Source organism: Peromyscus leucopus, chromosome 6, assembly GCF_004664715.2.
Source record: "Peromyscus leucopus breed LL Stock chromosome 6, UCI_PerLeu_2.1, whole genome shotgun sequence".
Taxonomy (NCBI): domain Eukaryota; kingdom Metazoa; phylum Chordata; class Mammalia; order Rodentia; family Cricetidae; genus Peromyscus; species Peromyscus leucopus.
In genome coordinates, this window is record NC_051068.1 from 59,798,345 (window position 1) to 59,822,756 (window position 24,412).

The 24,412-nt window shown below is 41.1% G+C and overlaps 1 protein-coding gene across 1 annotated transcript; it reads right to left on the bottom strand.

The window, feature by feature from the left end:
- Nucleotides 1–311: 311 nt before the first annotated feature.
- Lrat (lecithin retinol acyltransferase) lies at nucleotides 312–11,010 on the bottom strand. The gene is made up of 2 exons (XM_028857062.2): nucleotides 9,491–11,010; nucleotides 312–4,802 (listed from the first exon to the last, which is right to left on the bottom strand). The coding sequence occupies exons 1-2, from the start codon at nucleotides 10,028–10,030 to the stop codon at nucleotides 4,647–4,649; spliced, it is 696 nt and encodes a 231-aa protein (XP_028712895.1). The 5' UTR covers nucleotides 10,031–11,010; the 3' UTR covers nucleotides 312–4,646.
- Between the last annotated feature and the right edge of the window lie 13,402 nt (nucleotides 11,011–24,412).

The window sequence follows — 24,412 nt, forward strand, 5'->3', positions numbered from 1 at the left end:
TAACAGAGTACAGCTGCAGGTTACTTCTAGTAGCATTAAAAATCTGGTTGCATAGCTCCAATAAGTTGTTGTTGTTAATTTTGTCAGGCGGATGAAGAATTTGCTGTTTAGTCCCTCATAATTAAGGTAGGCATAAAAATGTGGGTAACAAAGATCATATTAGTCTACAGGCAGGTCCACATAAACTTCATTTCGACTATATGAAGCTACATTCAATAAATGATAAATTAGCTTATTCTTGAGGCTACTGAGTTCAAAAATATTTGCTGTCTACTCTTAGGTATTTAAAATTGAAAGACAAGAAAATGATATATGTAGAATTGATTTTATTCAAAATACTTGTATATCAATGTAAAGTTAGTTTAACTAAAAACCCCAGCTAAATCATATAAAATGAAGACTCTGCCCATATTCTTCTTATCTATAACAAAGACTTCGCCATTATAGTAATTACATGTTCCTGGAGAGCAGCTTCTGGTCTTGGACATGAACAATATGAAATAGAAAATGGCAAAGTAAGAAGTAGGTTCTGACAAAAATTAAAACAACCAATCCATACGTTCCTTGCTTGTCATTAAAAAGGAGCATGCCTAGCAGAGCAAATATCAGGAGTATCCAATATATACACAGTAGTCAAGTTAATTTATTTTGCAGGAATCAGTTCTTTCTCAGGAAAAGCAAGGACACATGATAACTCTAAGACTCGATCAAGAGTTTTTATTAGCCAAGTCTAAAGGTGTGGCTCAAGTTGATTGGCACTTCTTTGACACATTTGCTTTCTAGCCTTGCAGTTACAGACCCTTATTTGAACTCAGGTCCTCAGGTTTTACAGAAGGTACACTTCCCCACAGAGCCATCTCACCATCTAGACCAGTGGTTCTCAGCCTGTGGGTCACAACCCTTTGGGGGTCAAGCAACTCATTCACAAGGGTCACAAATCAGATATTGTGCATATCAAATATTTTCAATATAATTCATAACAGTAGCAAAATTACAGTTGTGAAGTAACAACAAATATAATTTTATGTTACCACAACATGAGAATCTGTATTAAAGAGTCTCAGCATTATGAAGGTTAAGAACCTCTGCTCTAGGCCCTTATTTGACAGAACAAAAGATCTTAGCTAAACCTCTCAGGTCTCCTTATCCCACCCTCACCTTCTTTATTCTGGGAAATGACCTTTCTATACTCCAGTTCTCCACTGCCTGTTCATAAAGTCCAAACTTCTTGGTCTACAAAAGATTTACACTATCTCAGCATTGCTTTCCACATGTCTAGTCAGCACCCTTGCTCTGCTAACCCCTAGCATGCGCGTTTGCCTGACATAGGATACCTCACAGCTGTGCATGGTGCATGTTGTAGGCTGTTTCCATGCATTCCCTGTGCTATTCCCATCCATGTGTGCAATGTCCTGTCCAAAATCTGTCTCGTTCTTCAAGTCTCAGTACCTGCTGTCTGATTTTGGTTTCAGCAGCTAAAATTAGTCCCTTCTCTCTGTGTGCCTTCCATTAGCCCTGTGCAGATACCAATCACTGAAACTCCAGGGCAGCTATGACTGTTGGGCCGTATACTTTAGTCCATGTCTCATGTCTTTTCATTCCATACACAGCATACTCCCTGACACTTGCATTAACTCATCTTAAATCCAGTAAGTCCATTTGGCCTTCATCTGTGCAGAGAAAAAAAAAAAACAAGAAGTGAAAAAGCTCATTAGCTATGACTTGGCTATCACTGTATAAGATAGAATAGAAATATTATGATATGAGGAACTTGGCTCATAATGATGAGCCTTGACTGAAGTTAGAGAAATTCTTGACCTGCCTGCCTTGGGTTAGAAAAGAAATGATTGCTCAGGATTTCTTTCCTAACTGTCATTTTTCTACCTTGTTAGCTAACTAATCAAACTGAAGCAATATAAGAGAACCCTTTTACCTACAAGTTCAGCAGTTCCCCTGCTGAGCAACATTTACCAAATAGAACCTTTCTTCCCTCCTTCCCTCTCTCTCGAAGGTCAGTTGAATGATGTCAGTGTAACAAAATAACCTCAGTCTTTCAGCTTCCTGCTTGTTATTGCCTTCTTCAAGTAAATGCTGACTCTTGAGGCAGAAATTATTTGATCTTCTCTATATTCCCACCACACTATATACAGGCTTTTATAGCTGGCTAAAAAGTGGTATTAGGCCAGGAGTTGTGGAGCACACCTTTAATCCCAGCACTTGGGAAGCAGAGACCCTAAGGGCTATATGAGTGAATGGAGGCAAATCTGGTCTACTAAGACCCTGTCTCAAAAAAAAAGTAAAATAGAACATGAAATTGCAGCACTTGAATGCTTAGCACAAAGTGAGCATCAATGAATGATGAATGTCTTGGTCTAATGATATGAAGAGAGGCAAGGTTACTTAGGTTAATCCCAGTTCCAAAAGAACTTAGGTAGTATGTAAAGAGGAACCACTGTCTATGAACACAGATTTAATGTCAAATAGTATTTTCTGCAATACTTGTCTGAAAAAAGGTTCACTTAAGTACTCCCAGATGAGGGGAAATGGCACTAACACAATGGCTGTCATCATGCACAGATGCTTAAGGTAATTTAAGTGTTGGAACAGGTCCATAGAACACCTGCATTCTTTGACTTTGCCATTTAATGTTTTAGTAATATAAAACTTGTAAGTAATCTGAATATTAAACAAAGTTTAATCGTCATTATACCCCAACTGAATTTGTTGTAGGAAAACTCAGGGTAATAAAGCCTCAGTTAAACTAAGTTCTACTCTTCGGTCTTGTTCCAGGTGGGTCACTGACTAAAACAATTCCTCCTTCCCACCATAAGAATCACCATTTTTGATTCCTTTGTTGTTTCAAGATTGGGTCTCATGTAGCCTGAATTGGTCCAGAACTCCCTAGATAGCGCAGGCTGGTTTTGAGCCCCACTGTGTGATGCAAGCAAGTCTTAAACCCCCCTGTGTAGTAGGCTGATCTTGAACTCCAATCTTCCTGCCTCCACATCTCAAGCCTTGGGATTAAAGTATGTGCCACCATGCTTGGTTATTTTGTGATTCCTTTTTTTTTTAAAGCTATATATTTAATTTATGTGTGGGGGTGCTTTGCCTATGTTTGTGCTTCCCATGTGTGTGCTATGCTCATGGAGGCCAGAAGAGAGTGTTGTATCTTCAGGACTTGGAGTTACATATTGTGAGCCACCAGGGGTTGCTAGAAACTGAACCCTGGTCCTCTGCAAAAGCAGCAATAGCTCTCAAGTGCTGAGTCATCTCTTGGGTGCCTGTTCTGTAACTCTTGACATTTCACAGACAAGTATTGTCCTCCAGCCCATACAGGCCTGGAGCTCTCCATCTGCTGCTTCAGCCTTCTACATGCAGGTATTTAGGCATGTACCACCTCTGATAAAACAGTTCCAAAACCTGAAATGCAACTTCAAACTGTGGTGTTGTTTTTAGTGAATTTACCAAAGTCTTGAAGGCATGTTTTTAACACTGCTCTGATCCAGTGGATTCAGTGAGATCATTTTCCATGCTTGGCACTGTTAATTTTATCAGATTAATTTCCTTTGGCTCTACCTATATAGGCTATATATACTGACTGCTGTGATACACCTCTAAGTTCATAAACTGCACTTACAGTACTTATACTTACACTGACAGTAAAACAAATCAGGTGTTTTGAAAAAGGACATTAGTAAATTTAGCTTTAAAAAAACCAAACTAACCAGTGACATATATACAGGTTTAAGGGCAGAGGAAAAAACACTGGACTTGATTTTATGTTCACCTTTGTAGATCCTCATTAATAATCACACTAGTATAATAAAGTAACCAGAAATACAGTTTACCTATCAATCTATGTGTGTGCAGATATTTGCGTATTTATTTAGTATGTACACCATTGGTGTATTTATTTAGTATGTATGTACACCAAATACTGGAATTGCTTCAATCCTACATCCATTTACCTTTTTAAAGTAGTCATACAGGCATATAAAAAAAGAAGAAAAACACAGTATCAGACTACTCAAAAGTGAATATAAATAGCTACTATCACTGTTTCTGCAGAAGAAAACATTTCTGTGCTTTTTAGCCAGTTACTTTCAGTAAGTTCTGTCAACACTCATCTCAGAACATGAAAATAATATTCTCAACTGTCTTGAAATTATATTATTACATGAAGAAAGGCAGAATGTGAGACATGGTTTCTTTTTGGCTAATTATCAAACGTTTTCATCTAAATGAAGGAAAATGTTCCCTTTAATACCAGTCATTCAATAAGCAGAATACAGTTACAGTAAAGTTAACAATCGCAGTTGATAACAGCATAATGATTACAGGAGGAAAAGAATAACCCAGAAACTCTCCTGTGAATGTCACCTCAGGGGCTGCTTTTCTGGGGCTGCTGAGTCCTGCTTTGCTTCCAAGGGCTCATGGTGCTCTGCAGCGGAACTGCCTGAGAGGACACGGAAAGGCTCTGTTCGGCTTACATGGTAAGCACTGTGTATGATTCTTAATCACTTTTGTTTATCTAGAACACAGTGTTGAATGCCACGTTTTCTCAACAAGCTTCTAATGTTTTGTCTTCTCTAAATATAAACATAGTCCCACACAAACTCCATACACATTCACATGGGGATTAGAATCTAGTCAGACATCATCCACAAGCAGAATGGGATACAGATTGCAGGAAAGGTCATATATGATGCCAAGCCCATGTAGACAATGGACACTAGTCCCAAGACAGCTGAAGCAAGAGAACTCCTCTGATCACGAATGATTATCTTCACAGTCTCATGAAACTGGAAAACAAAGTTAAGAATGTTAGCAACCATGGCTGCAAGGAAGCACTCACCCCATAGACTAAGTAGTCTTCCAGGAATACTTTATGTTCCCTGGGATTTATGAGATAATATACAGTGTTACAGAAAAGTGTAGAATGTGCCACATAGAAGTCACACAGCATTAAAGGTTAAAGACAACATTAAACTAATACTAACTAGCATATTCTAAAACTAACCTAAGAAAGAAGTTTCTAACCTTGAGTTAAAAAATTAGGCAATTCTTCTACTTCAGTACCCTAAAATTTGATGATACCAGTTATATTCCTTAAAGTGTAAAGAGAAATCCTGTCTCAAAAAAAAAAAAGAAAAAAAAAAGAAAAAAAAAAAGAAAAGACATTTAACCGGTCTAGACTCCAGACTTCCTTCTTCATGGGAGTACCAGGATAGCCCTGAAGATAAAGAAAATGAAGTCTTTCATATAAAAGAATAGTTGGTGTTCTTCTATGTACAATATAAATGTAGTTATTTCAGTGATTGTCATCACTGCTCTATTTCTTGACAGCGATCTCTGTCCCATTGTCATTGCTAGAATTTAACAGCTGTCATTGTCATGTGAGTTTTGCTGTCCATACCAGACTCAGGATCCTTTTCTAGAGTATGGCATTGTATATGAGATGAGGTCTTACTGTATTGCTCAAGTTGACCCAGAACTCCAGGTCTTAATGGAGCTGGGAAGATTTCAAAAATCTTTACTTTTTAATGTTTATTGTTATTATTTTTAATTATATGTATGTGTGTATCTGTGTATGGGCATGTGCACATCAGTGCAGGTACCCATGGAGTCTAGAAGCTTCAGAAACACATCTATACCCAAAGCTAGAGTTACAGGCAGTTGTGGGTGTTGAGAACCAAACTTTAGTCCTTTGTAAGAGTGGTATGAACTCTTAACTGCTGAACCATCTCTCCAGGCTTGTTTTTATGTTCTTTTTTTCCTTGATTTGAGACAGACTTTCACCATGTTATCCCTGGTTGCCTGGGACTTCCTATGTACAAGAGGTGGGCCTTGAACTATAGGGATCCTCCTGCCTCTGCCTCTAGAGTGCTGAGGTCAAAGGTGTGCACCACTGTGCTTGACATAATTTATAAATTATTAATGAATACAATAAGCAGTTTAATACAGTCAAGGACATCAAGAGACTTCTCAGTTAAGGACCAACCACAGATATGGCAGTAGTCCTGTAGGACTCCAGCCTTAGCAGAGGATGACAGATGACCTTGAAGTTCTGATCCTTCTATTTCTACCTCCTAAAGGCATGCCTCACCACACCCAGTCACCCAATTTATACAGTTCTGAGGACCAAACCTAGTGTTTCCTGCATTCTAGGCAATTACCTAAAGTTATATTTCCAGTCTGAGAAATTTTGCCTTTCTAGAGATGCTTCCTGGCCTGATGGCCAAGTGGACGGAGAATAGGGGGAGGGAAAATAGGGAGGGAGAAAAAAAAGAGAAGGAAAGTGAGGGAAAAGAGAAAAGAAGGAAGGACAGGAAGGAGGGGGGAAGGGAGAGACAGACACACAGAGACGGAGACAGATGCACGTGCATCCACACAAATCGTACACATTCCTGTATGTAATAGAGGCAAGTTTTAGAGGGTCTTGGGAGGGCCTACCCCTTTCTGAGGAGACACTAGCAAGTTAATGGGTACTGAGGAGAGGATATTTCACTGACCAGTTACCTGTATTCCAGTAAATAACACCCACCCATGCTCATACAAACAACCCTAACTATTGTGGTGGTTTGAATAAGAATGTCCCTCATTGGCTCATATGTTTGAATGCTTAGTTGTCAGGGAGTGGCACTACATGACAAAGAATAGGAGGCATGGCCATGTTGGAGGAAGTGTGTCACTGAGGGTGGGCTTTGAGGTTTTGAAAGCCCAAGCCAGACCCAGTGACTCTCTCTTCCTTATGCCTTCAGATATGGATGTAGAACTCCCAGCTACTTCTCCAGCAACATGTCTACCTGTGTGTCACCATGCTCTCCACCACAATAACAACAAACTAACCTCTAAAACTGTAAGCAACCCTCTGTGGTCATGGTATCTCTCCCCATCACCAGAACACTGACCAAGACACTAACTAAATTCTGTGAGTCACACACATTAAAAAGTCAAGAAAGTAGGAGCGGACTTGTAAAGTAGACATGGGTTAGCTGGGAGGGGGTGGATAATAGAGGAGGTGTGTGGTCAAAATGCATTGTACACATGTGTGACATTGTTAATAAATTTTTTTAAAAAAGCATTCTCGCAAAGATTTAAAAGCTCTCTTTTAGTGCATTAGAAACTTACTTATTAGAGAGGGTATGTGTGTGTATTCAAGAGGACAACTTTGGAAGTTGGTTCCCTTCTTCCACTGTGGATTCAGACATGAGGTTTGAGCAGGGAACCTCTGTACCCACTGACTCCTCAGTGCCCTGCTTGTGTACACTGTTAGCATCAAGAAGTGTTCGCCTGAGGGAAGGTGTTGGAAAAGTTTTTATAACTGAAGTTTAAGAAGAGATGGCTTATGTAAGATACAATAGCTGTGAAGATGAAAACATCATCAGTCAGACCCAGAAGCAAATAACGGTTTGTTTCTAGAAAGTGGAAACCATGAAGCTGGCGAGATGGCTCAGCCTTTAACACATGCTGCCCTTGCAGAGGTCCCAAACTCCTCCCAGCAGTGACTGGGTAGCTTACAACTACCTGTTAACTCCATCTCCCAGGATCTCGAGTCTTTGGCCTCCAAGGAAACTTGAACTTGTGCACATATGCACACACACACACACACACACACACACACACACACACACATGTAATTTAAATCATGAAAGGCCGGGCGGTGGTGGTGCACGCCTTTAATCCCAGCACTCGGGAGGAAGAACCAGGAGGATCTCTGTGAGTTCAAGGCCAGCCTGGGCTACCAAGTGAGTTCCAGGAAAGGCGCAAAGCTACACAGAGAAGCTCTGTCTCGAAAAAAACCAAAAACCAAACAAAAAAAATCAAAGTAAAAATCTTTAAAATTTGAAGTATTAAAATTTTAAGTAGAAATCATGTAGTACTAATTTCCGTTTTATAAAGAAGAAATAGAAGAAGAGGAGAAGTTGTTGTTCTTAGAATTATAAATTTGAGGTGAGAATTTTTCCCCCCTGCAGGAATCTAGTCTGGGGCTGGACTGTTTGTTAGGCCATTCAAGGAAAACACAGAAACTCAGTTTCACTGGAGGCCCTACAGCTCCATGAATTAAAACATTTCTTCTCTGTTGTGAAACATACCAACATTCCCCCAAATTAGAAACTACCCAACTAATTCTCTTTGTGATTAATATTTTATTACTGGTACAAAGCACTTATACCTCCTTTTATGTAGAAATATGTAACAGTTCTACATGTATGCTATGAAAGGGTAACTCAGTTTGAATAGGAAAACTTTTTCCTTACAGTAACGATTGGCTTACTTTTAACTAAATCCAACATATCTCCTTTGGTACACGTTTGGAGCCAGTGCTTGTAAATGTGGGGAAGTTCACTTCTAAACTAGAGGAGACTAGAGGAGAGAGTCGTTAATCATTGCACAGTATTCTAATTGTATTTTAATTTACCACAGAAAAATGATTCCTAAAGTACGTATCCTGGTTCAATTAAAAATCGAAAAGAAGTTTAAAATACCAATATAAAAGCAAATAGCTTTGTTCTCTGCTGTGTCAAAAATTACTTAAAATACAGATCAATTTAATCTAGACTGTAGAGTGTAGAGTCCAAAAAAAGCATCTAAACGTGAAAAATAATGCCAAAGTTTATTGTGTGATTGCCCAGGATTCCATAAAGAAAAGCAAATATTAATACTCCCCTAATAATTATAGTCAAGGCTGAGAAGGATTCAATTGCTAATAAATGTGCAGAATTAAAAACTAAGTATCATTTGTGAGTTGGGTGATTTCTTTGGGAAATAATCTATTTCCCCTTTGGGTTTCTAGCTTATTTAACAATCATTTTCTAATACTTGTTTGGTGGGTTTTTTTTCCCCACAGTACCCATAAAATTACCTTCCAATTTGTAGGGATGCTGAAAATGAATTGTTTTAACTAATCTCTGGGGGATTTAAAATCCAGTCTATCTTTGGAGCTAATAGCTAGGAGATGCTTAACAATGAATGAAGACTTGAAGTGGAGTTAAAGTGACCTAGGAAGAAGTCACAACACCAAGGAAAAAAATTCTCTGAGTCAAACACAGAAATAAAGGGTACACAGAAATAAAGGGTGGCTACCAGGAATGTCCTCCTACCAGGAATTTTGAACCTATTAAGCATCTAACAAGAGGAGAAAACTGGACACCTTCCTGCCAATTGCACCTCAGTCTTTCAGCCCCTTCCCCCTGATCACTTGAACTGTCTCTTGTGTGCAGACCAAGATGACTTGTGCAGCAGTGACAGGCAGCCCTGAGGAATCACTGAAGCATTCCGTGTGGCCACACCCTTTTACTTCACATTTTGAGTTATCCTTACTGCAAGCCACACTGTGATTTGTTTACCAGATCTCTCCTAGAAACACCGGACCTTTCCTTAATCTAGAATTCCTAAAACTGGTGTGGTTGGGGAGATGTCCAAAAAGATCTCTGATCTAGCCGTCCCCCATACCGCCCCCCCCCCCCACCGCGCATGTCTCTCCTACCTTCTCAGCCTGTGGACTGATCGGAGCGCCATATCTGCAGTGGGTAACAAAGTGTTCGCAGTTGTTCCACAGTAGGCTATAAGGGGTGAGCCCCAACTGCTGCTCAGCCCTGCATGCCACCTCCTCATTAAGCAATGACTTCTTTTTGAGAGTCTCGTCAAGGTGATTGACAAGGATGTCTGCTCCGTAAGCAAAGTCCTCTACTGTGTCCACACGGATGCTGGCCACCTTGCAAATGACTCCCGGGATAAGACGCTTGTTGGAGACCACCTTCTGAGTACGCCCCTTGTCGTTGGTCAGGGCCAACAGGATGTCGGGCATTAGATGGGCGACACGGTTGTCCCCGAGGTAGATCCCATAGTGGGTAAAATGGGTCCGTGACACTTCCAGCACATCGCCCCGGAGAAAAGAGCTGATTTCATAGCGCCGATTCCTCTCTGTGCCTCCTCCGGGAGTGCATACGCTAAAGAGCTTGAAGTTGGAGATGAGGAGCAGCTTCTCCAGGAGGAGTGACACCGCTTCCAACATCGGGTTCTTCATCCTGCAGGGACCAGAGTTTTGCGCTGGCTGCCGGGCTGTGCAAGGTGAGCTCGCCTGACAGCGGCGCTGCAGCGCTGCTCACCTGCGGACCAACACTGCGGGGGGATTGCCTAGGGCCGGAGAACAAGACAGCAGAGGATCTAGAGCCTAGCTCAGCCACCCCGTGCTGGGGGTCGAGAAGGGGAGGAACTAGTGTCCTGTAGCCGGCAGCCCTGGGGACAGTGGTACGGGCTCTTGAGGAGCGGAGAAGTAGCGCGCCTGGGGGCGGTACTCCCTGTGCGCTCTCTCTGCCGCTCTTATAGAAGTGCAGAGGGCGGGACGAATGCGGTCACAGGCCAGAGAATAGGGATTGGCGCCGGCGTTCTGCACCCTGACTCTTCTCCTCCTCGAGGACTCTGCTCACTCAAGACCTTTAAACAGCCCACGTAAAAGAAAGGCCAGAGGCGTGGTCGCGCGTAAGTTTCTGCACCTATCGCAAATAGAGCTCCTTTCTGATGAGAAGTGACCACGGTATGGTTTCTAGGTGAGAACAGCTCTAAAAGGTATTGGTACCGCGGTCCTCGGCTTACTAAAGAATTAGTAATCTCCAAAGTGCCTGCGCCGCGAATGCCTGCGGGCTCCACCAAAATTGATCTCTGTCGTTTTAGACAGAGTCCAGGTGCACTCAGATGGCACGCGGAGAAGTGGAATTGCTCGCTGTGCGTCTAGACCCCCAGTGCGAAAGATCGGAACCCTACAGTCCAGGACGCTCCAAGGCTCCAGCGCCCGTTGAGCGCGCGCCTTTCAACGGTCATCAAGAAATCCCAACGTCGTCTAGCAAAACAAGAGTTATGCCAAGTTTCCTTGATGTCAGGGTTCCAGTTTCGTGTCACTCATCCAACTGTTATGGCCTTAGGTAAAGCGCTGCCGCGCTTAGGGAGACTAAGGAAAGCTCAACGCTGGGACACAGTAGCGTAGTTCCGGCCAGCGCGCTTGCTGCGGAACCCGGCACAGTAGAGGTGGTGGTGGAGCTGCCAAGGAAGGCAGCAGCTGGGGCGCTGGCTCTGCTGGGCTGGGTTCTAGGTGCCCAGGCCCGCCTGGAGTTCTGTATTATGTATTATGTAAATGATTAAATCTGAGGACAAAGGCCACAAGGGCAAGCCACCCTAGCGCCACAGGGCTAAGAAGGCTAAGTTCTGGGCTAAGGCTGCAGTCTCCTTTTCCCATGAAGGGACCTGGACCAGGCTGAGGCCTGAGGCCACCTCTCTATGGAGGACAGGGCCTTTGCTCCCAACCTGTCTGCTATCAGTGATCTGTTCCTGTCGTGGAACTTTTGTTCATTCCACAGATGATTGTAAATCTCACTACAGTACACTTCCCACCCCCAAGGAGAAAAGTACCTCAAACGAATGAAGAGAGGAAAGTGGAAAGAGGAGGTAGGCATGATCTTCCATCAATCCATCTGCAATCATCTTCCCTTACTGCCTACCTGTTATATGCCATGTGCCGTGCCCTGCTTGGAGGTTCAACAAAGTCAGCCTGTACCTATCTCCCATACCACCTCTCATTGTACTTCCTTTTTGCATTTGTCTAAGGCCAACGGTGCTCTTTTGACAAGTTGTTTATACTGAGATAGTGAGAAAGGGCTAGGTGAGTTGTGGATTAACAGGAAGCCACCTTAGTTCCACCCAAAGAGCCCATGGTAGGAGACAACCAGCTCCAGAAGGTTTTCCTTTGATCTCCACACGGGTGCTATGGCACTTGCATGCACACACAATAATAAAAACGTGAAATAGACTATTTCAAGAAATTTTGTGGAAAAGAAACAGGATCAAATGGAAGTTTTTGTTGTTTTGTTTAAATGGAGATTCTCTGAGGGGTATGAGAACATTAAAAGGGGTAAATAAAGGAGAGACAAAAAGCACATAGTAAAGAAGAACTTAACTGCTCAGCATGGTGATTGGTGCCTTCAATCTTAACATTCAGGAGACAGGCAGGCAGATCTCTGTGAGGAAGAGACAAGCCTGATCTACATTGTGACATTCAGGCCAGCCAGGGCTACACATTGAGGCCCTGTCTTAGAAAAAGAAAAAAGAAAGAAAATCAGCATGACATATATTGGTGGGAAGCAGTGGATTCAAAACCATAGAGAGTTAGCATCAGGGCAAAGTGTAGGGCTTTGCTTGCCTGCCAGGAACAGACGAAGGAGAACAAAGTACAAGGCCTTTGGGAGGAAGGCCAAAGAACTTGGAGCTAGAGGTGTAGTTCATATGAGTACATATGTGAGGATCTGGGCTCTACCTCCAGTACTAAAGAAACAAAAGATACCCACCCACCGCCTATCTTGTCCTGTAGATTCTGGAGAAGCCACACAAACCTACCAGGTGGTGGTGTCATCCACCATGCTGCAGAGGCCTGATGTCTGCTGTAGCCAGGGAACTCAAGGAAATTGTTGTGGTGAAGACAGACAACAGTGTGCTGTTAGCTCACATTGCAGTATTAATAGGAAAGAGGGAGTCCCGTGAGAGCTGCCTTCCGGGCACCCAACTTGTGCCTTGTCCACATCTATTAGAAGAGCCTTTATGTCTTTCTTCATTGGTTGACAAGCATGTCTTTAGGATTAAATGAGGTATATGATGAGGAGGTGCTGATGGAGGAATCACATTAATGATAGAAATTATGGGAAAATTGGACTCTTCAAGTAACTTATCAAAAAGTACTTATTTATTTAGAGACAAGGTACAGTCAGAAGGTTTCTCTGGTCCCACCCTGTCCCACAGCCACTCAGACCCAAGTAAACACTCAGGGGCTTATATTATTTACAACTTCTCAGCCATTAGCTCAGGCTTATTACTAACTAGCTCTTACACTTAAATTAACCCATAATACTTATCTGTATTTAGCCACATGGCTTGGTACCTTTTCTCAGTTCTGCCTTGACATCTTGCTTCCTCTGTGTCTGGCTGGTGACTCCTGATTCAGTCCTTCCTCTTCCCAGAATTCTCCTCATCTGCTCTAGCTACTGACCAATCAGCGTTTTATTAAACCAGTGTACAAGAACATTATTCCACAGCAACAAGATTTCATGTGTAGCCCTGGCATTGAACCACAGAGATCTGCCTGCTTCTGACACTCAAATGCTGGCATTAAAGTCATATGCCACCATACCCAGCAAAATTTTAAACAATTTTATTATATAAAATTGTTCTAATGTAGCTATTATGCTACTTAATAATAGAATAAAATAATTATAATTTAAAGTAGATTTCTATGTATCTCTGAAGCCTATGTATTATTAAAAATTGAGCAGCTAATTCATAAATCATCTTAAGAGACAAAAAATTATAATAAATTTTACCAACTAAAGGACTACTAAAGTCTTTACCTTCAAGGAAACCTACAGTCAGCTTCAGGTTGGAGCATTATATATAAATAACTAGATACTATTTTTCTATATATAGAAAATAGTTTTTTCATACAATATATTATGATTAGTGCCCCCTCCCCCAACTCATCCTAATTCCTCCCCACCTACTCTCCTACTCATATCTACACCCCTTCTATCTCTCTTAGAAAACAAATAGGCATCTAAAGAATAACAATAGATAAAATAAGATAAAACAGCCGGGCGGTGGTGGCGCATGCCTTTAATCCCAGCACTCGGGAGGCAGAGCCAGGCGGATCTCTGTGAGTTCGAGGCCAGCCTGGTCTACCAAGTGAGTTCCAGGAAAGGCGCAAAGCTACACAAAGAAACCCTGTCTCGAAAAACCAAAAAAATAAATAAATAAAATAAATAAAGCAAAAACAAATTGCAATGGAGGAAAAACAGAAGAAAAAGAGCTAAATAAAAAAGCACATGAAAGACATATAAATGTAGACACATGCACATTCACACACACAGGAATCCCATAACAACAGAAAACACATAATATTTACTCAAAGGACCTGTAAGGTTAAAAAAAAAAATGCCCCGACAAACCATTATGAGACTTAGGTTCCTCCGGAAGTGCCATTGTGTTTGTTTTGTGTTGGCCATCTACTGCTGGGCATGGGGCATTGCTAATTTGGATCTTCTTTCATTGCCTTTTAGTTAGTTGGCTAAGGGTTTGTTAATCTTACCGATTTTCCTAAGAACAAATTCTTTGTTCTCTTGATTATTTGTAATTTGGTCTGTTTCTGTTTTATTGATTTCAACCCTGAGTTTGATTATTTATAGCCAACTTCTCCTTTTGGAACTTATTTCTTCTTTTTACTCTAGAGCTTTCATTTGTGCTATTAAGCTATTAATATGAAATCTCTTCCAATTTATTTCTTAGGTACTTAGTGCTATGAACTTGCCTCTTAGAACCACCTTCATTGTGGCATATAAGTTTGGGTATATTGTATTTTCATCTTCATTCAATTTTAAAAAGTTTTTAATTTTTTTTCTTGACCCTCATGGCTTTATTACCTTTACTCCGTACTGCCCATGCTACCATCCTGCTTCCTCCATCTCTGGCTGGCGACTCTCTGTGTCTCTGTCCTTCTTCTCCCAGTGTCCTTTCTTCACCCAAAATCCTGCCTACCTATTGGCTGTTCAGCTTTTTTTTAAGCCAATCTGAGTGACAAATCTTCATGGTGTACAAAAAGATTATTCCACAACATTTCCCTTTTTGTCTAAATAAAAAGGAAAGGTTTTAACTCTAACATAATAAAACTATAAACAAGAACAATTATCACATAAGAATTATGTTTACAGCATCCGGTTCATTTGTATTTGGCATATTTGGAGAAAATACTCCATTATTTATTTTATCTTCATGAGTCCAAAGCTCTGTACCTAATTTACCTTCTATCATAACTAAGGAAAACTACAACTATGACTATCTAGTCTTCAACTCCATCAAAGACCCCAGAAGGATATAATATTACCTTAGTAAAAAGGAAGTGCACAGCACACAACTTCCAAAACTAAAAGAAATGATAGAAACAGGAGGTTGCCTGGACCTGGACAGTCACCCAAGGTAAGGTTGGGGCATCCATCTTTGGCCTACAGGCCTACAATATCCAACAGACTTTTCTACGAAGCAGGAATTTTGAAGGACTGTCCTGCCTAAACTTGGAAAAGTTCAGCAGTCACCTTCCTTTGTGTCCTGCAGAATGTCTGGCAGACCTTTCCATGAAGCAGGAATTTTGAAGGACTGTCCTGCCCTATCTTGGCGAAGTTTGGCAGCCTTTGTCCTTTGTGTCCTGTTTGTCTAGTTTGTACAGCATACTGTCAGCAGTTGAGGCAAGAGTAGTTTCTTTACCCAGTGGCTATTTTTGCCACATTGAAAGCAAACTCCATATGGTGTTTCTTCGATGTCCATCATCTTCTTTTAAGTAAGTTGGTGCTGCCAGGAGTAGACGGTCTCATTGTCATGAAAGACTGAAGTTATTAAACATCTTAAATACCATATTCTGTAAATCTCTGAAGTGTTTGAAGACCACCTGTCTATCTAAAATATATCTCTATTTGACCTTGAAAACATACCTAATATGACTACAAGTTTGACTGTTATAAGTGACTATTAACTTGCATTTCTTTATTATCCTAAATAGTTTATAGTAATAACTTTCAAGGACTAGAAATTTACATTACATTTTCAAATGAGCTGCATAGATGCAATACCTTAAGCAAGAGTAGAAACATGTACAGTATGTTTTAACAAAAATAACCTTAAATTTCTGTCAATATTCAAAAATATCTTAAACAAGAGTAGAAACATCTATACTGTACAACAAAAATAACATTAAATTTGTATAAATATACAAAAATCCATACTAATGTAAAATATTTGAGAGTAGTGATTGTTCAAAAGTAGAAAGGTGCAAAGCTACACAGAGAAACCCTGTCTCAAAAAACCAAAAAAAAAAAGTAGATACAACAATCCACCTTTTTATCCCATCATTTCTATACTATATCCCTCCTTTACCCTTTAGAAAGAGATCCCTGAATCTAATCTCCTTTGTTTAACTTTTTTCCTGACCATGACCAAGAACAAATTGTAACCAACCCAGACATCTATTGACAAACATCTACAACCCATTCATTGAATGACCAAAAAACATCCACCTCACCTCTTGGCAATGTGGGCTTCATGTTCTCTAGATAGCTACCTGTTGTCTGGGGGCACTGGAATTTTTAGGAGACCCTGAGAAAACTGGGATAATGGTCAAGTCCTGGGAGAGTTAGCTGTATTATTTATTGTCCAGTCTTTGTGCAATGGGAAAATGCAAAGTTTATCTGAAGTCCTGGCTGGGGTACCCTGTGAGGCTGGACCATCTCAGCCAGCATTCATGTCTTGAACTGTTTTCTTCATTTCATTCTACTGTTTGTGTCTTCACAACAGCAGATTTCATTAATGGATTTATTCATACTATCTTTAAGGACTTCTGACATATTCATAATGGCTATTTTGAAGTCCCTGTCTTGTGCTCCAGCTATATTGTATTTCTCAGGGTCTGTACTAGGATTGCTTTGCTCTAATAGAGACATATTATCCTGACTGCTAATGTGATTTTACACAATGCCCAGGTGTCTAGGTATGTGGGATTGGGCTGATTATAATTCTAGATGCTAACTAATATCTAGTCTTGTGTTTGTTGGGTGGGTATTCACTTCCTTGGTTTCTATTGTCCTTTCTGGTTCTTAGGAGAATATGGTGACTGTGGATTGTCTGCCTCTGAGACACTGCCAGCTATGGCCACTGGGGGTCCTTGGGTAGACCTTGTTTTCTGATTCTCTAGCCAGTGTGACAGTTAGACAATTCAGGAACATAGCTGAGCTCACTCAAGATGTTCAACACTAAAATGGAAAGGACCCAATAAGTAGGGAAAGGAAGACACTTTTTTTAGCCTATAATTTGCCATAGTAATAGATTTCTAGAATATTTGCAAAAATGTACAAAGAATTCCCACATGTTCTTCATCCATATTTTCCAAATCTTGATTTACCCTTTACCTGTAGATGTGGACACATGTCTGCACATACATTTTCCCCACCTATTAGCAAGGTATAACCATGATGTCCCTTCATCCCTCAACCCTTCACTGTATTCTCTCAAAGGATAAAACATTCCTTAACATAATCACACTAGAATTATCAAAGTCAGAAAATTATTAGCAGTATAATCATCTCATCTTCAGACTTCCTCAGAATTTTCTGATTGCTGTAGTAATGGCCTTTAGAAAAAAAAGAGTCCAAATGATGCCTTGCCATCTGTTGTTATATCTTGCTGGTGTCCTTTCACCTAAAACTGCCCTTTTCATGATAATGACATGTGGCAGAACACAGAACTACTGTTTTTTTCAGACATTAGTCAGTTTGTGTTTTGTGTTTCTCCATGCTGAGTTTCAGATGGTGGTGGTTTTTTTTTTGTTTGTTTGTTTGTTTGTTTGACAGGAATGCCACAAGAGTGGTTGTGTGTTCTTTTGAGTGTATGTTAGCTATGGATGGTGATTTTCCCAGCATCTAGGATCTGAGAAGACACCAGAGCAGCCTCGGAGTTGCTGGAGACAGGGTGATGCTTAGAATCAAACCCCAGGCTTCCTCTTTTCTTTAAAGTTTATTTATCTTAGACTATATGTATGTGCCTTTGTGTGTTTGTGTGTGTGTGTGTGTGTATGTATGCATGTATATGTATATATGTATGTATATAGAGTATATATGTGTACCATCTGCATGCAAGCACCCACAAAGGCCAGAGGTAGGTGTCAGATGCCCTGGAACTGGGATTACAGGCAGTTTTAAGCTCCCCCTTTGGGTGCTAGGAACTAACTGATTTTTCTGCAAAAGCAGCAAGTGTTCTTCACTGCTGAGCCATTATCTCCAGCCCCTGAATTATCCCTGGGATTTACTTCAGTCAAGGCCACTGTATGACCTTATGACAAGATACCATTATCACCACAGCAGAGAGACAGAACCACAAGCACTGCCATCATTGAGCATGTACCTAAAGTCCCTCTGTTGGGCTAGTGGGAATGTCTCTGCCTTTTTTGCCAGTTGCATCTCTAGCTTTAGTTTCTGTATGATTTATTTTGAGCACTCAGTTGTAGACTCACTTGTGCATCCTGACCACATCCAAACAAGAACAAACCCTTAAATCTTCTCTAAATTACCTAATATCAACCAATACCAATTGTTTTGGCAATAATGTCTCTAAGGATGACCTTGAACTTTTGCTTTTCTTCATTAGTAATAATAGAAGTGGAAGTGTGTGTGTGTGAACTCAGGTCCTCCAGTGTGCAAAGCAAGTACCTTATCTGCTAAGCCATGTTGCTAGCTCATGCCCCTGATTCCTGATCCCAGTGCTTCCATATGCCAGGTGTTAGGATTTTAGGCTTGTACTGCCACAACCAATTTTATGTGGTGATTAGAAAATGCTTTATCTACTGAACTACAGCCTGAACATTTGATCTAGCTTTAAGTCTGACAGAAGACTGATTCATCATCTTTGAAAACAACCTTTTCACTTTGTTTTGCCATATGCACACAGTTTTTTTAATTAATCATAATCATAGCTTCCATAAGGGACAATTATTTTTTTCTCTCAAACTTTTTACTATTGAAGTCTGTGACTTCTTTTCCCATCATGCACTTTCAGCTACCAATTTTATACAGAACTGAATACATTCATTATTATTCAAACAAAGATCACATTAAGAGCAATTTCTAAGTTGTTATTTTAATAGATTCATTTTAAATAAGAGAACCTACCCTTTATGTTACTATTTCTTTTATAAATTGATGACTAATAACATAATATTAGTAATAATTAGCAATATTAGTAATAAAGGTAACATAAACTGACTCATTTTTCTTTAATACATTTAATCAAGTGGAATGTAGGCTTAATAAGAAAATTGAACATTTACTGGGCTGGTATGAAGCAGACTTTCATAATGATACAATTATATTTTTGATAGTTTTAAACTTTCCTCTCTCTCTCTCCCTCCCTTCCTCCCTCTCTCTCTCCGTGTGTGTGTGTGTGTGTGTGTGTGTGTGTGTGTGTGTGTGTGTGTGTGTGTATACATGTGAACTTGCAGAGGTCAAAGAACTACTAAGTTAATTCTCTCCTTCCACCATATGGATTCTAGGGATTAAATTCAGGTCATCGGGCTTCAAGGAAAGTAGCTTTACCTGGTGAACAGTCCCTTTCCAGCCCCATGGCTGCAGTTATATATGTAAAGATATGTCAGCTTGTGAATTTCAGGTAATACAGAAACCTCCCTAGCGTGTTTTAATTTCCTCCTGTTCTGGACACGTATCTCTGCTCCGTTGTGCCTGGTGTGTATCAGTTATCCACATCAATAGAGAGCAGCGTGTGACAGGAACAATATGTACTTTGGAAGCTCACAGGATAAAATAGGTCTCTGATACAGTTCAGTGGTGTAGTTCTTGCCCAGCATGTGTGAGCCCTGGAATTCCATGCCCTACACCTCAAACAAATAAACATAAGATCTGACAGAGGCCAATGCACTCATGAATACTACATCAGCTTCCATATAAATACACTTGCTATCTCTGACACAGAGTTGTTGATCGATCCATGAATCCAACCCTTATCATCATGTATTGTTTGTGTCCTTTCTCCTCTACTATTTAAGCTTCTCAAATAACAATGTCTCACACTTCATATTAGCAGCATAAGAACACATTCCTATTTACTATCAGTTAAATACTCAAAGCAAGCACATGGTATATAAATTGAGTGGGAAATAAAGCCATCACTGGATCTTAGTTCTTTAAGCTCACTAAATAAGTTCAAATCAATGACATTAAAGGTCACGGTGGGAGAGGCTGGAGAGATGGCTGAATGGTTAGGAACAGGAACATTGGCTGCTCTTGTAGAGGTTCCCAGCACCCACAGATGGGGGGCCCCAGTCTATTTCCAGGGGATCCAATGCCCTCTTCTGGCTTCCTTGGGAACTTCGTGCTACTCATACTTGTATATGCAGAAATGTCACTCATACAAACATAAAATAAGAGTAAAATGAATCTTTTTAAAATTTATTTAGACTTAGACAATATCCTGTGTGTAAAAGTACCTGAGTATGTATTGAGCTAATCAGTTCAGTCAATAGGTATTATTTATTGAAATGATTTAGTGATGGGTTTTAGTATTTATTCACTAGTTTTTCCTTTCAAAAGACTTGTGTTTCTGAGTGGGAGCATAACATATAATGATGAAATAATATGCTTCAGTTAAAGTGATTGAGGCTAGATTCAAACCCAGGCAATTCAGCTCACAGATCTGTGGCCTTGACCCTGTGATATATCAGTCTTCCTCACCAATGGAATGCCTAGTAGTGCCACTGCCTATGGACCTATGGGGGCCATTTTTATTCAAACCACCACAGCAGGGTCACAGGTTGCTTTAAGACCTATCATGGAATGCAGCTGCTCACAGTTAGGGTGGATCTTCCCACCCCAACTAATCTAATCCAGGTAAATCCTCACCAATTCTCCCAGAGGTTTATGTTCTGAGTGACTCTCGATCCTAACAAGTTGACAATATCAACAGCCATGCAGAGGCTTGACTAAAAAGTGAGCCAGTGAAGACTATAAAGGACATGGAAGCTGTTTGGGCGGTTGCTGCTGCTGGTCAAATATTTCCAGTCTCATGATCCGTTGCATTTCCTGACTCTTGTGGAGGGGTGGTTAACTTTCAAACATGGATAAACACTGAGGTCCCTATTTAACATATCAAAGCAGACCTGGCCTCTGGGTTCTCCCAGCCTCCCTCAATCCCTACCTGTTAGAGAGTATGGCTGGCATGCACTACCTCCTACCCAGAACTCCCCAGCTCAGGGTCTGGGCTGCCCCCTCCCCCAGAGGCTCTTCCCTGTATAGTGCAGACAGTTCGGTCTCCAGCCCCTTTTGTGCCTTTGTCCTCCTGGCTGCTGTGCCTGATTCCTCTTTTTTGGCTCTCCTTTCCCTCCCCTTCTCCCCACATGGCTCAGGGTCATGACCACTCTGGACTCTCCCAGATGTCTGCCTCTGGCTGTGCTCTTCTTTTTATCTACAATAAACTTTCTTCTCCACCAGACCTAAGAACAGTCTTCCTTTCCTTTCCTTTTTATTTTTCTTCATTCATTGGTATCATATGATATCGTAACCACTCTAGAGGGAGAGCAGAAGTAAAATATGTGTTAGCTTTCTGTCACTGTGACAAAAGGCCTAAGAGAATCAACATGAAGGGAAGAAAGGTTTATTTAGGCTCATGGTTTCTTTGGGCCTGTGGGAGAGCATGCCAGAATGAGATGCTCTGAATGAAGAGAGGACGAAAGAGATGAACCACATGTCAAATATCTTCAAGATGGACACACCCCTGATGACCTAACCTCCATTATGCTCCACCTGCCAAAGGCTTCCAACTTCCTCTCTGTAGCATAACCTGTGAAGGACCAAGCCTTTTAACACATGGGCCTTTGAGGGACACTTGTGCAAAGCCAGCAAATGTGTTACTTCCTCATCGAGGCAAGCAAGCACTCTGAAGCTTTCTCCTGCATCTGTCAAGTGTGCATCAGCTCAAGCCACTGAGTCCCTAAATATGAGCAATCTTGCTGCTGATGTGTAAGGGACATAAAATATGAACAATAAAGTGATGTGGCTTAATCTGCTGAGATCTGTGAGCTCTGCTAAGGTGGCCTAACACTACTTACCAGGAAAGTTAGGCAAAGAAATTGTGGAAAGATCTTTTCGTTTGTTTGTTTTTCCATCTAAATACCTTCTATTACACTGTGGTGGGTTACAGTGAGACTGGCTGAGAAATCTTGTTCTAAGAGGAAGTATCTGTTAGTATGGTGAGAGTAGAACTGAATTAAAGGAAATCTCTGAAGTGGACATACCAGTCTAGGTGACTCAGATTTTATGCTCAGGACAGGATCAGAAAGATGGAGTTTTGCAACTTGGCTTACAAGGAAATACTGCTAAACATTACTAGAAAAGACTGCAGAAGGTAGCTTTTGGGAAAAAGGCTTATTTAAAAAAAAGAAAGAACGGAAACAAAACCACGATGGCATATGCCAGCAGTCCTAGCACTCAGGGCACTGGAATAGGATAGCTGAGCATTCATTTGAGGCTAGCCTGGGCTGCAAAGTTCAGACCTTATCTCAATAAAACAGGCAAGTAGCTTGTTTAGTATCTATAGCTGTGCTAAACACTGTGTGGAGCAGTGGTTCTCAACCTTCATAATGCTGCATGCCACCTTTGAATACAGTTCCTCATGTGGTGACCACCAACCATAAAATTATTTCATTGCTACTTCATAACTATAATTTTGCTACTGTTATGAATTGTAATTTAAATATCTGACATGCAGGATTTCTGTGACCCCCAAAGGGGTCGTAACCCACAGGTTGAGAACCACTGCTCTAGAATATACCATGTATTCACAAAGGAATTTCGGGTCACATTCACTTGTTGATTATGCAACTGTTTTTTTGTTTGTTTGGTTTTGTTTTTGTTTTCTGGTGCTGGAGATCGAAGCCACAAACTTACACATGTAAATCAAGAGTTCTACCACTAAGGTACAACACCAACCAAGCCCTAGTGAACACCTTTAAAGCACTATACATGCTATATACCAAATAATTAGTAGAAAGTAATCTTTGTTTTTATGGAGTTCTTAGGCCAGTAGTGGAGATAGACATATGTAAAAATGATCATCATACTACAGCACTATAAAAACTATGTCAAGGCTTGGGATGTGCTCGGTAGCTGAACACCTGTCTAGCATGAGGGAAGCCCTGTGTTCAATCCTCAACTGGAAAGAGAGAAATGGAGGAAAGAGGAGGGGAGGAGAGGAGCAGAATATCTTGGATTTCATTGTGGTCAGTTTTGGGAATGGTGGAGGAGGGCCAATGGCTAATGTCTATGTATGGAGGGGCAGGGGAAAGGAACCCAGATAGGCAGCAGTCACAATCCTGGGCATATGTTGACAGACAGGAAATACTAAATTAGATTTTAGGGAGATCTGTGGGAGGTCAAGAGGTAAGCTGAAGCAAGAAAGGGAGTGATCTACAGTGATAGGTTTATGAAGGACCCATTTGCAGAGAAATCCAAGTAATCTGAAGAGTGAGTGGTAGCCACACTTAGGAGGCACAAATTGGATTTTAAGGAACTTGGAAGATCACCGTATGGTGAAGAAATAGAGCTAGTGGCCATATGAAGCAGCTGTATATGCCGAGCTCCAGACCAAAGAATGACAGGGAGAAAATTCCAGGGCACGGAATGGCACTTCAAATTTCATTTTATATTCGGTATTGGAGTACTCAATCACAAAAGGAGGATGGGGGCTGTTAAAGCATTAAGGGTCTGAAAGAGAGATGAGAGTGGGATACAGTGGAGTGGGATGGGATGACAGGGTGTGGTATATTCACTTTGCATTGCACAGATGAAATGTCTGAGATTCCCTTATTGCTCACAGTTTCAGGTGTTTCTGTCCTGGTGACTTGGCTGGATTGCTTTTCACCTATGCTGAGGCAGCATGTCTGAGAGGCTACTTACCTCATGACCTCGGAGTTGCACAGGGAGCAGAGAAGGGAGTCCCAGGGCCCAGGTATCCCCTTCAAGGGCACATCTAGGATTAACTTCCCTAACTTCCTCCCCAGGATCCTATCCCCACCTATGGTTTCACACTCCACAGTAGTGTGAGGGCCTGGCAACCGAGCTTTTAACACATGGTTCCTTGGGGGATATTCCAGATGCAAACTGTAACACGTGACATGGGGTGAGATAAAGCAAGATAGCACAGCAATGCACAGAATGGGATGGCCTGGGATGAGACCAAAGTCTCATGGAAGTGGAGCAGTTGTTCTCTTTGAAAAAGAGATAAATGGTTTATTTTTTAAAGAGAGAGGAAGGAGAATGGTGTAAACATAGATGAAGAATCATCATGGAAAGAGAGGGAGATTAAAATTTTTGTTGTTTAATGTGAATAGCATCAGGTAAGCATCACAAGGTTCCCCTCATGCTAGACAGGTGTTCAGCTACTGAGCACATTTAAGTAGGTTTGAGAAGAATAGAAAAAGTATAGTTATTATGACTGAACCTGGGAACCAACTAGAGATCACCACAGTCATGTCAATCATTCTAGTGCTTGAAAAGTTCTGGGCAGAGGAATCTGCATGCATGTGTGTTGTGTGTGATGTATGCGCACATGCATGTGATGTTCTAGTGCAAAGAGGATGTTGGTAATCTTTCTCTATTTCTCTCTGCTTTATGCTCTTAGGACAGTGTCTCTCACTGAACCTGAAACTTCCTGTTTTATAGACTGGCCTGTGTCTCTACCTCCCTCCCTAACAGTCGGGTATAAGTACATGTGGCCACATCTAGCTTGTTACCTAGGTTCTGAGGATCCAAACTAAGTTCCACATGCT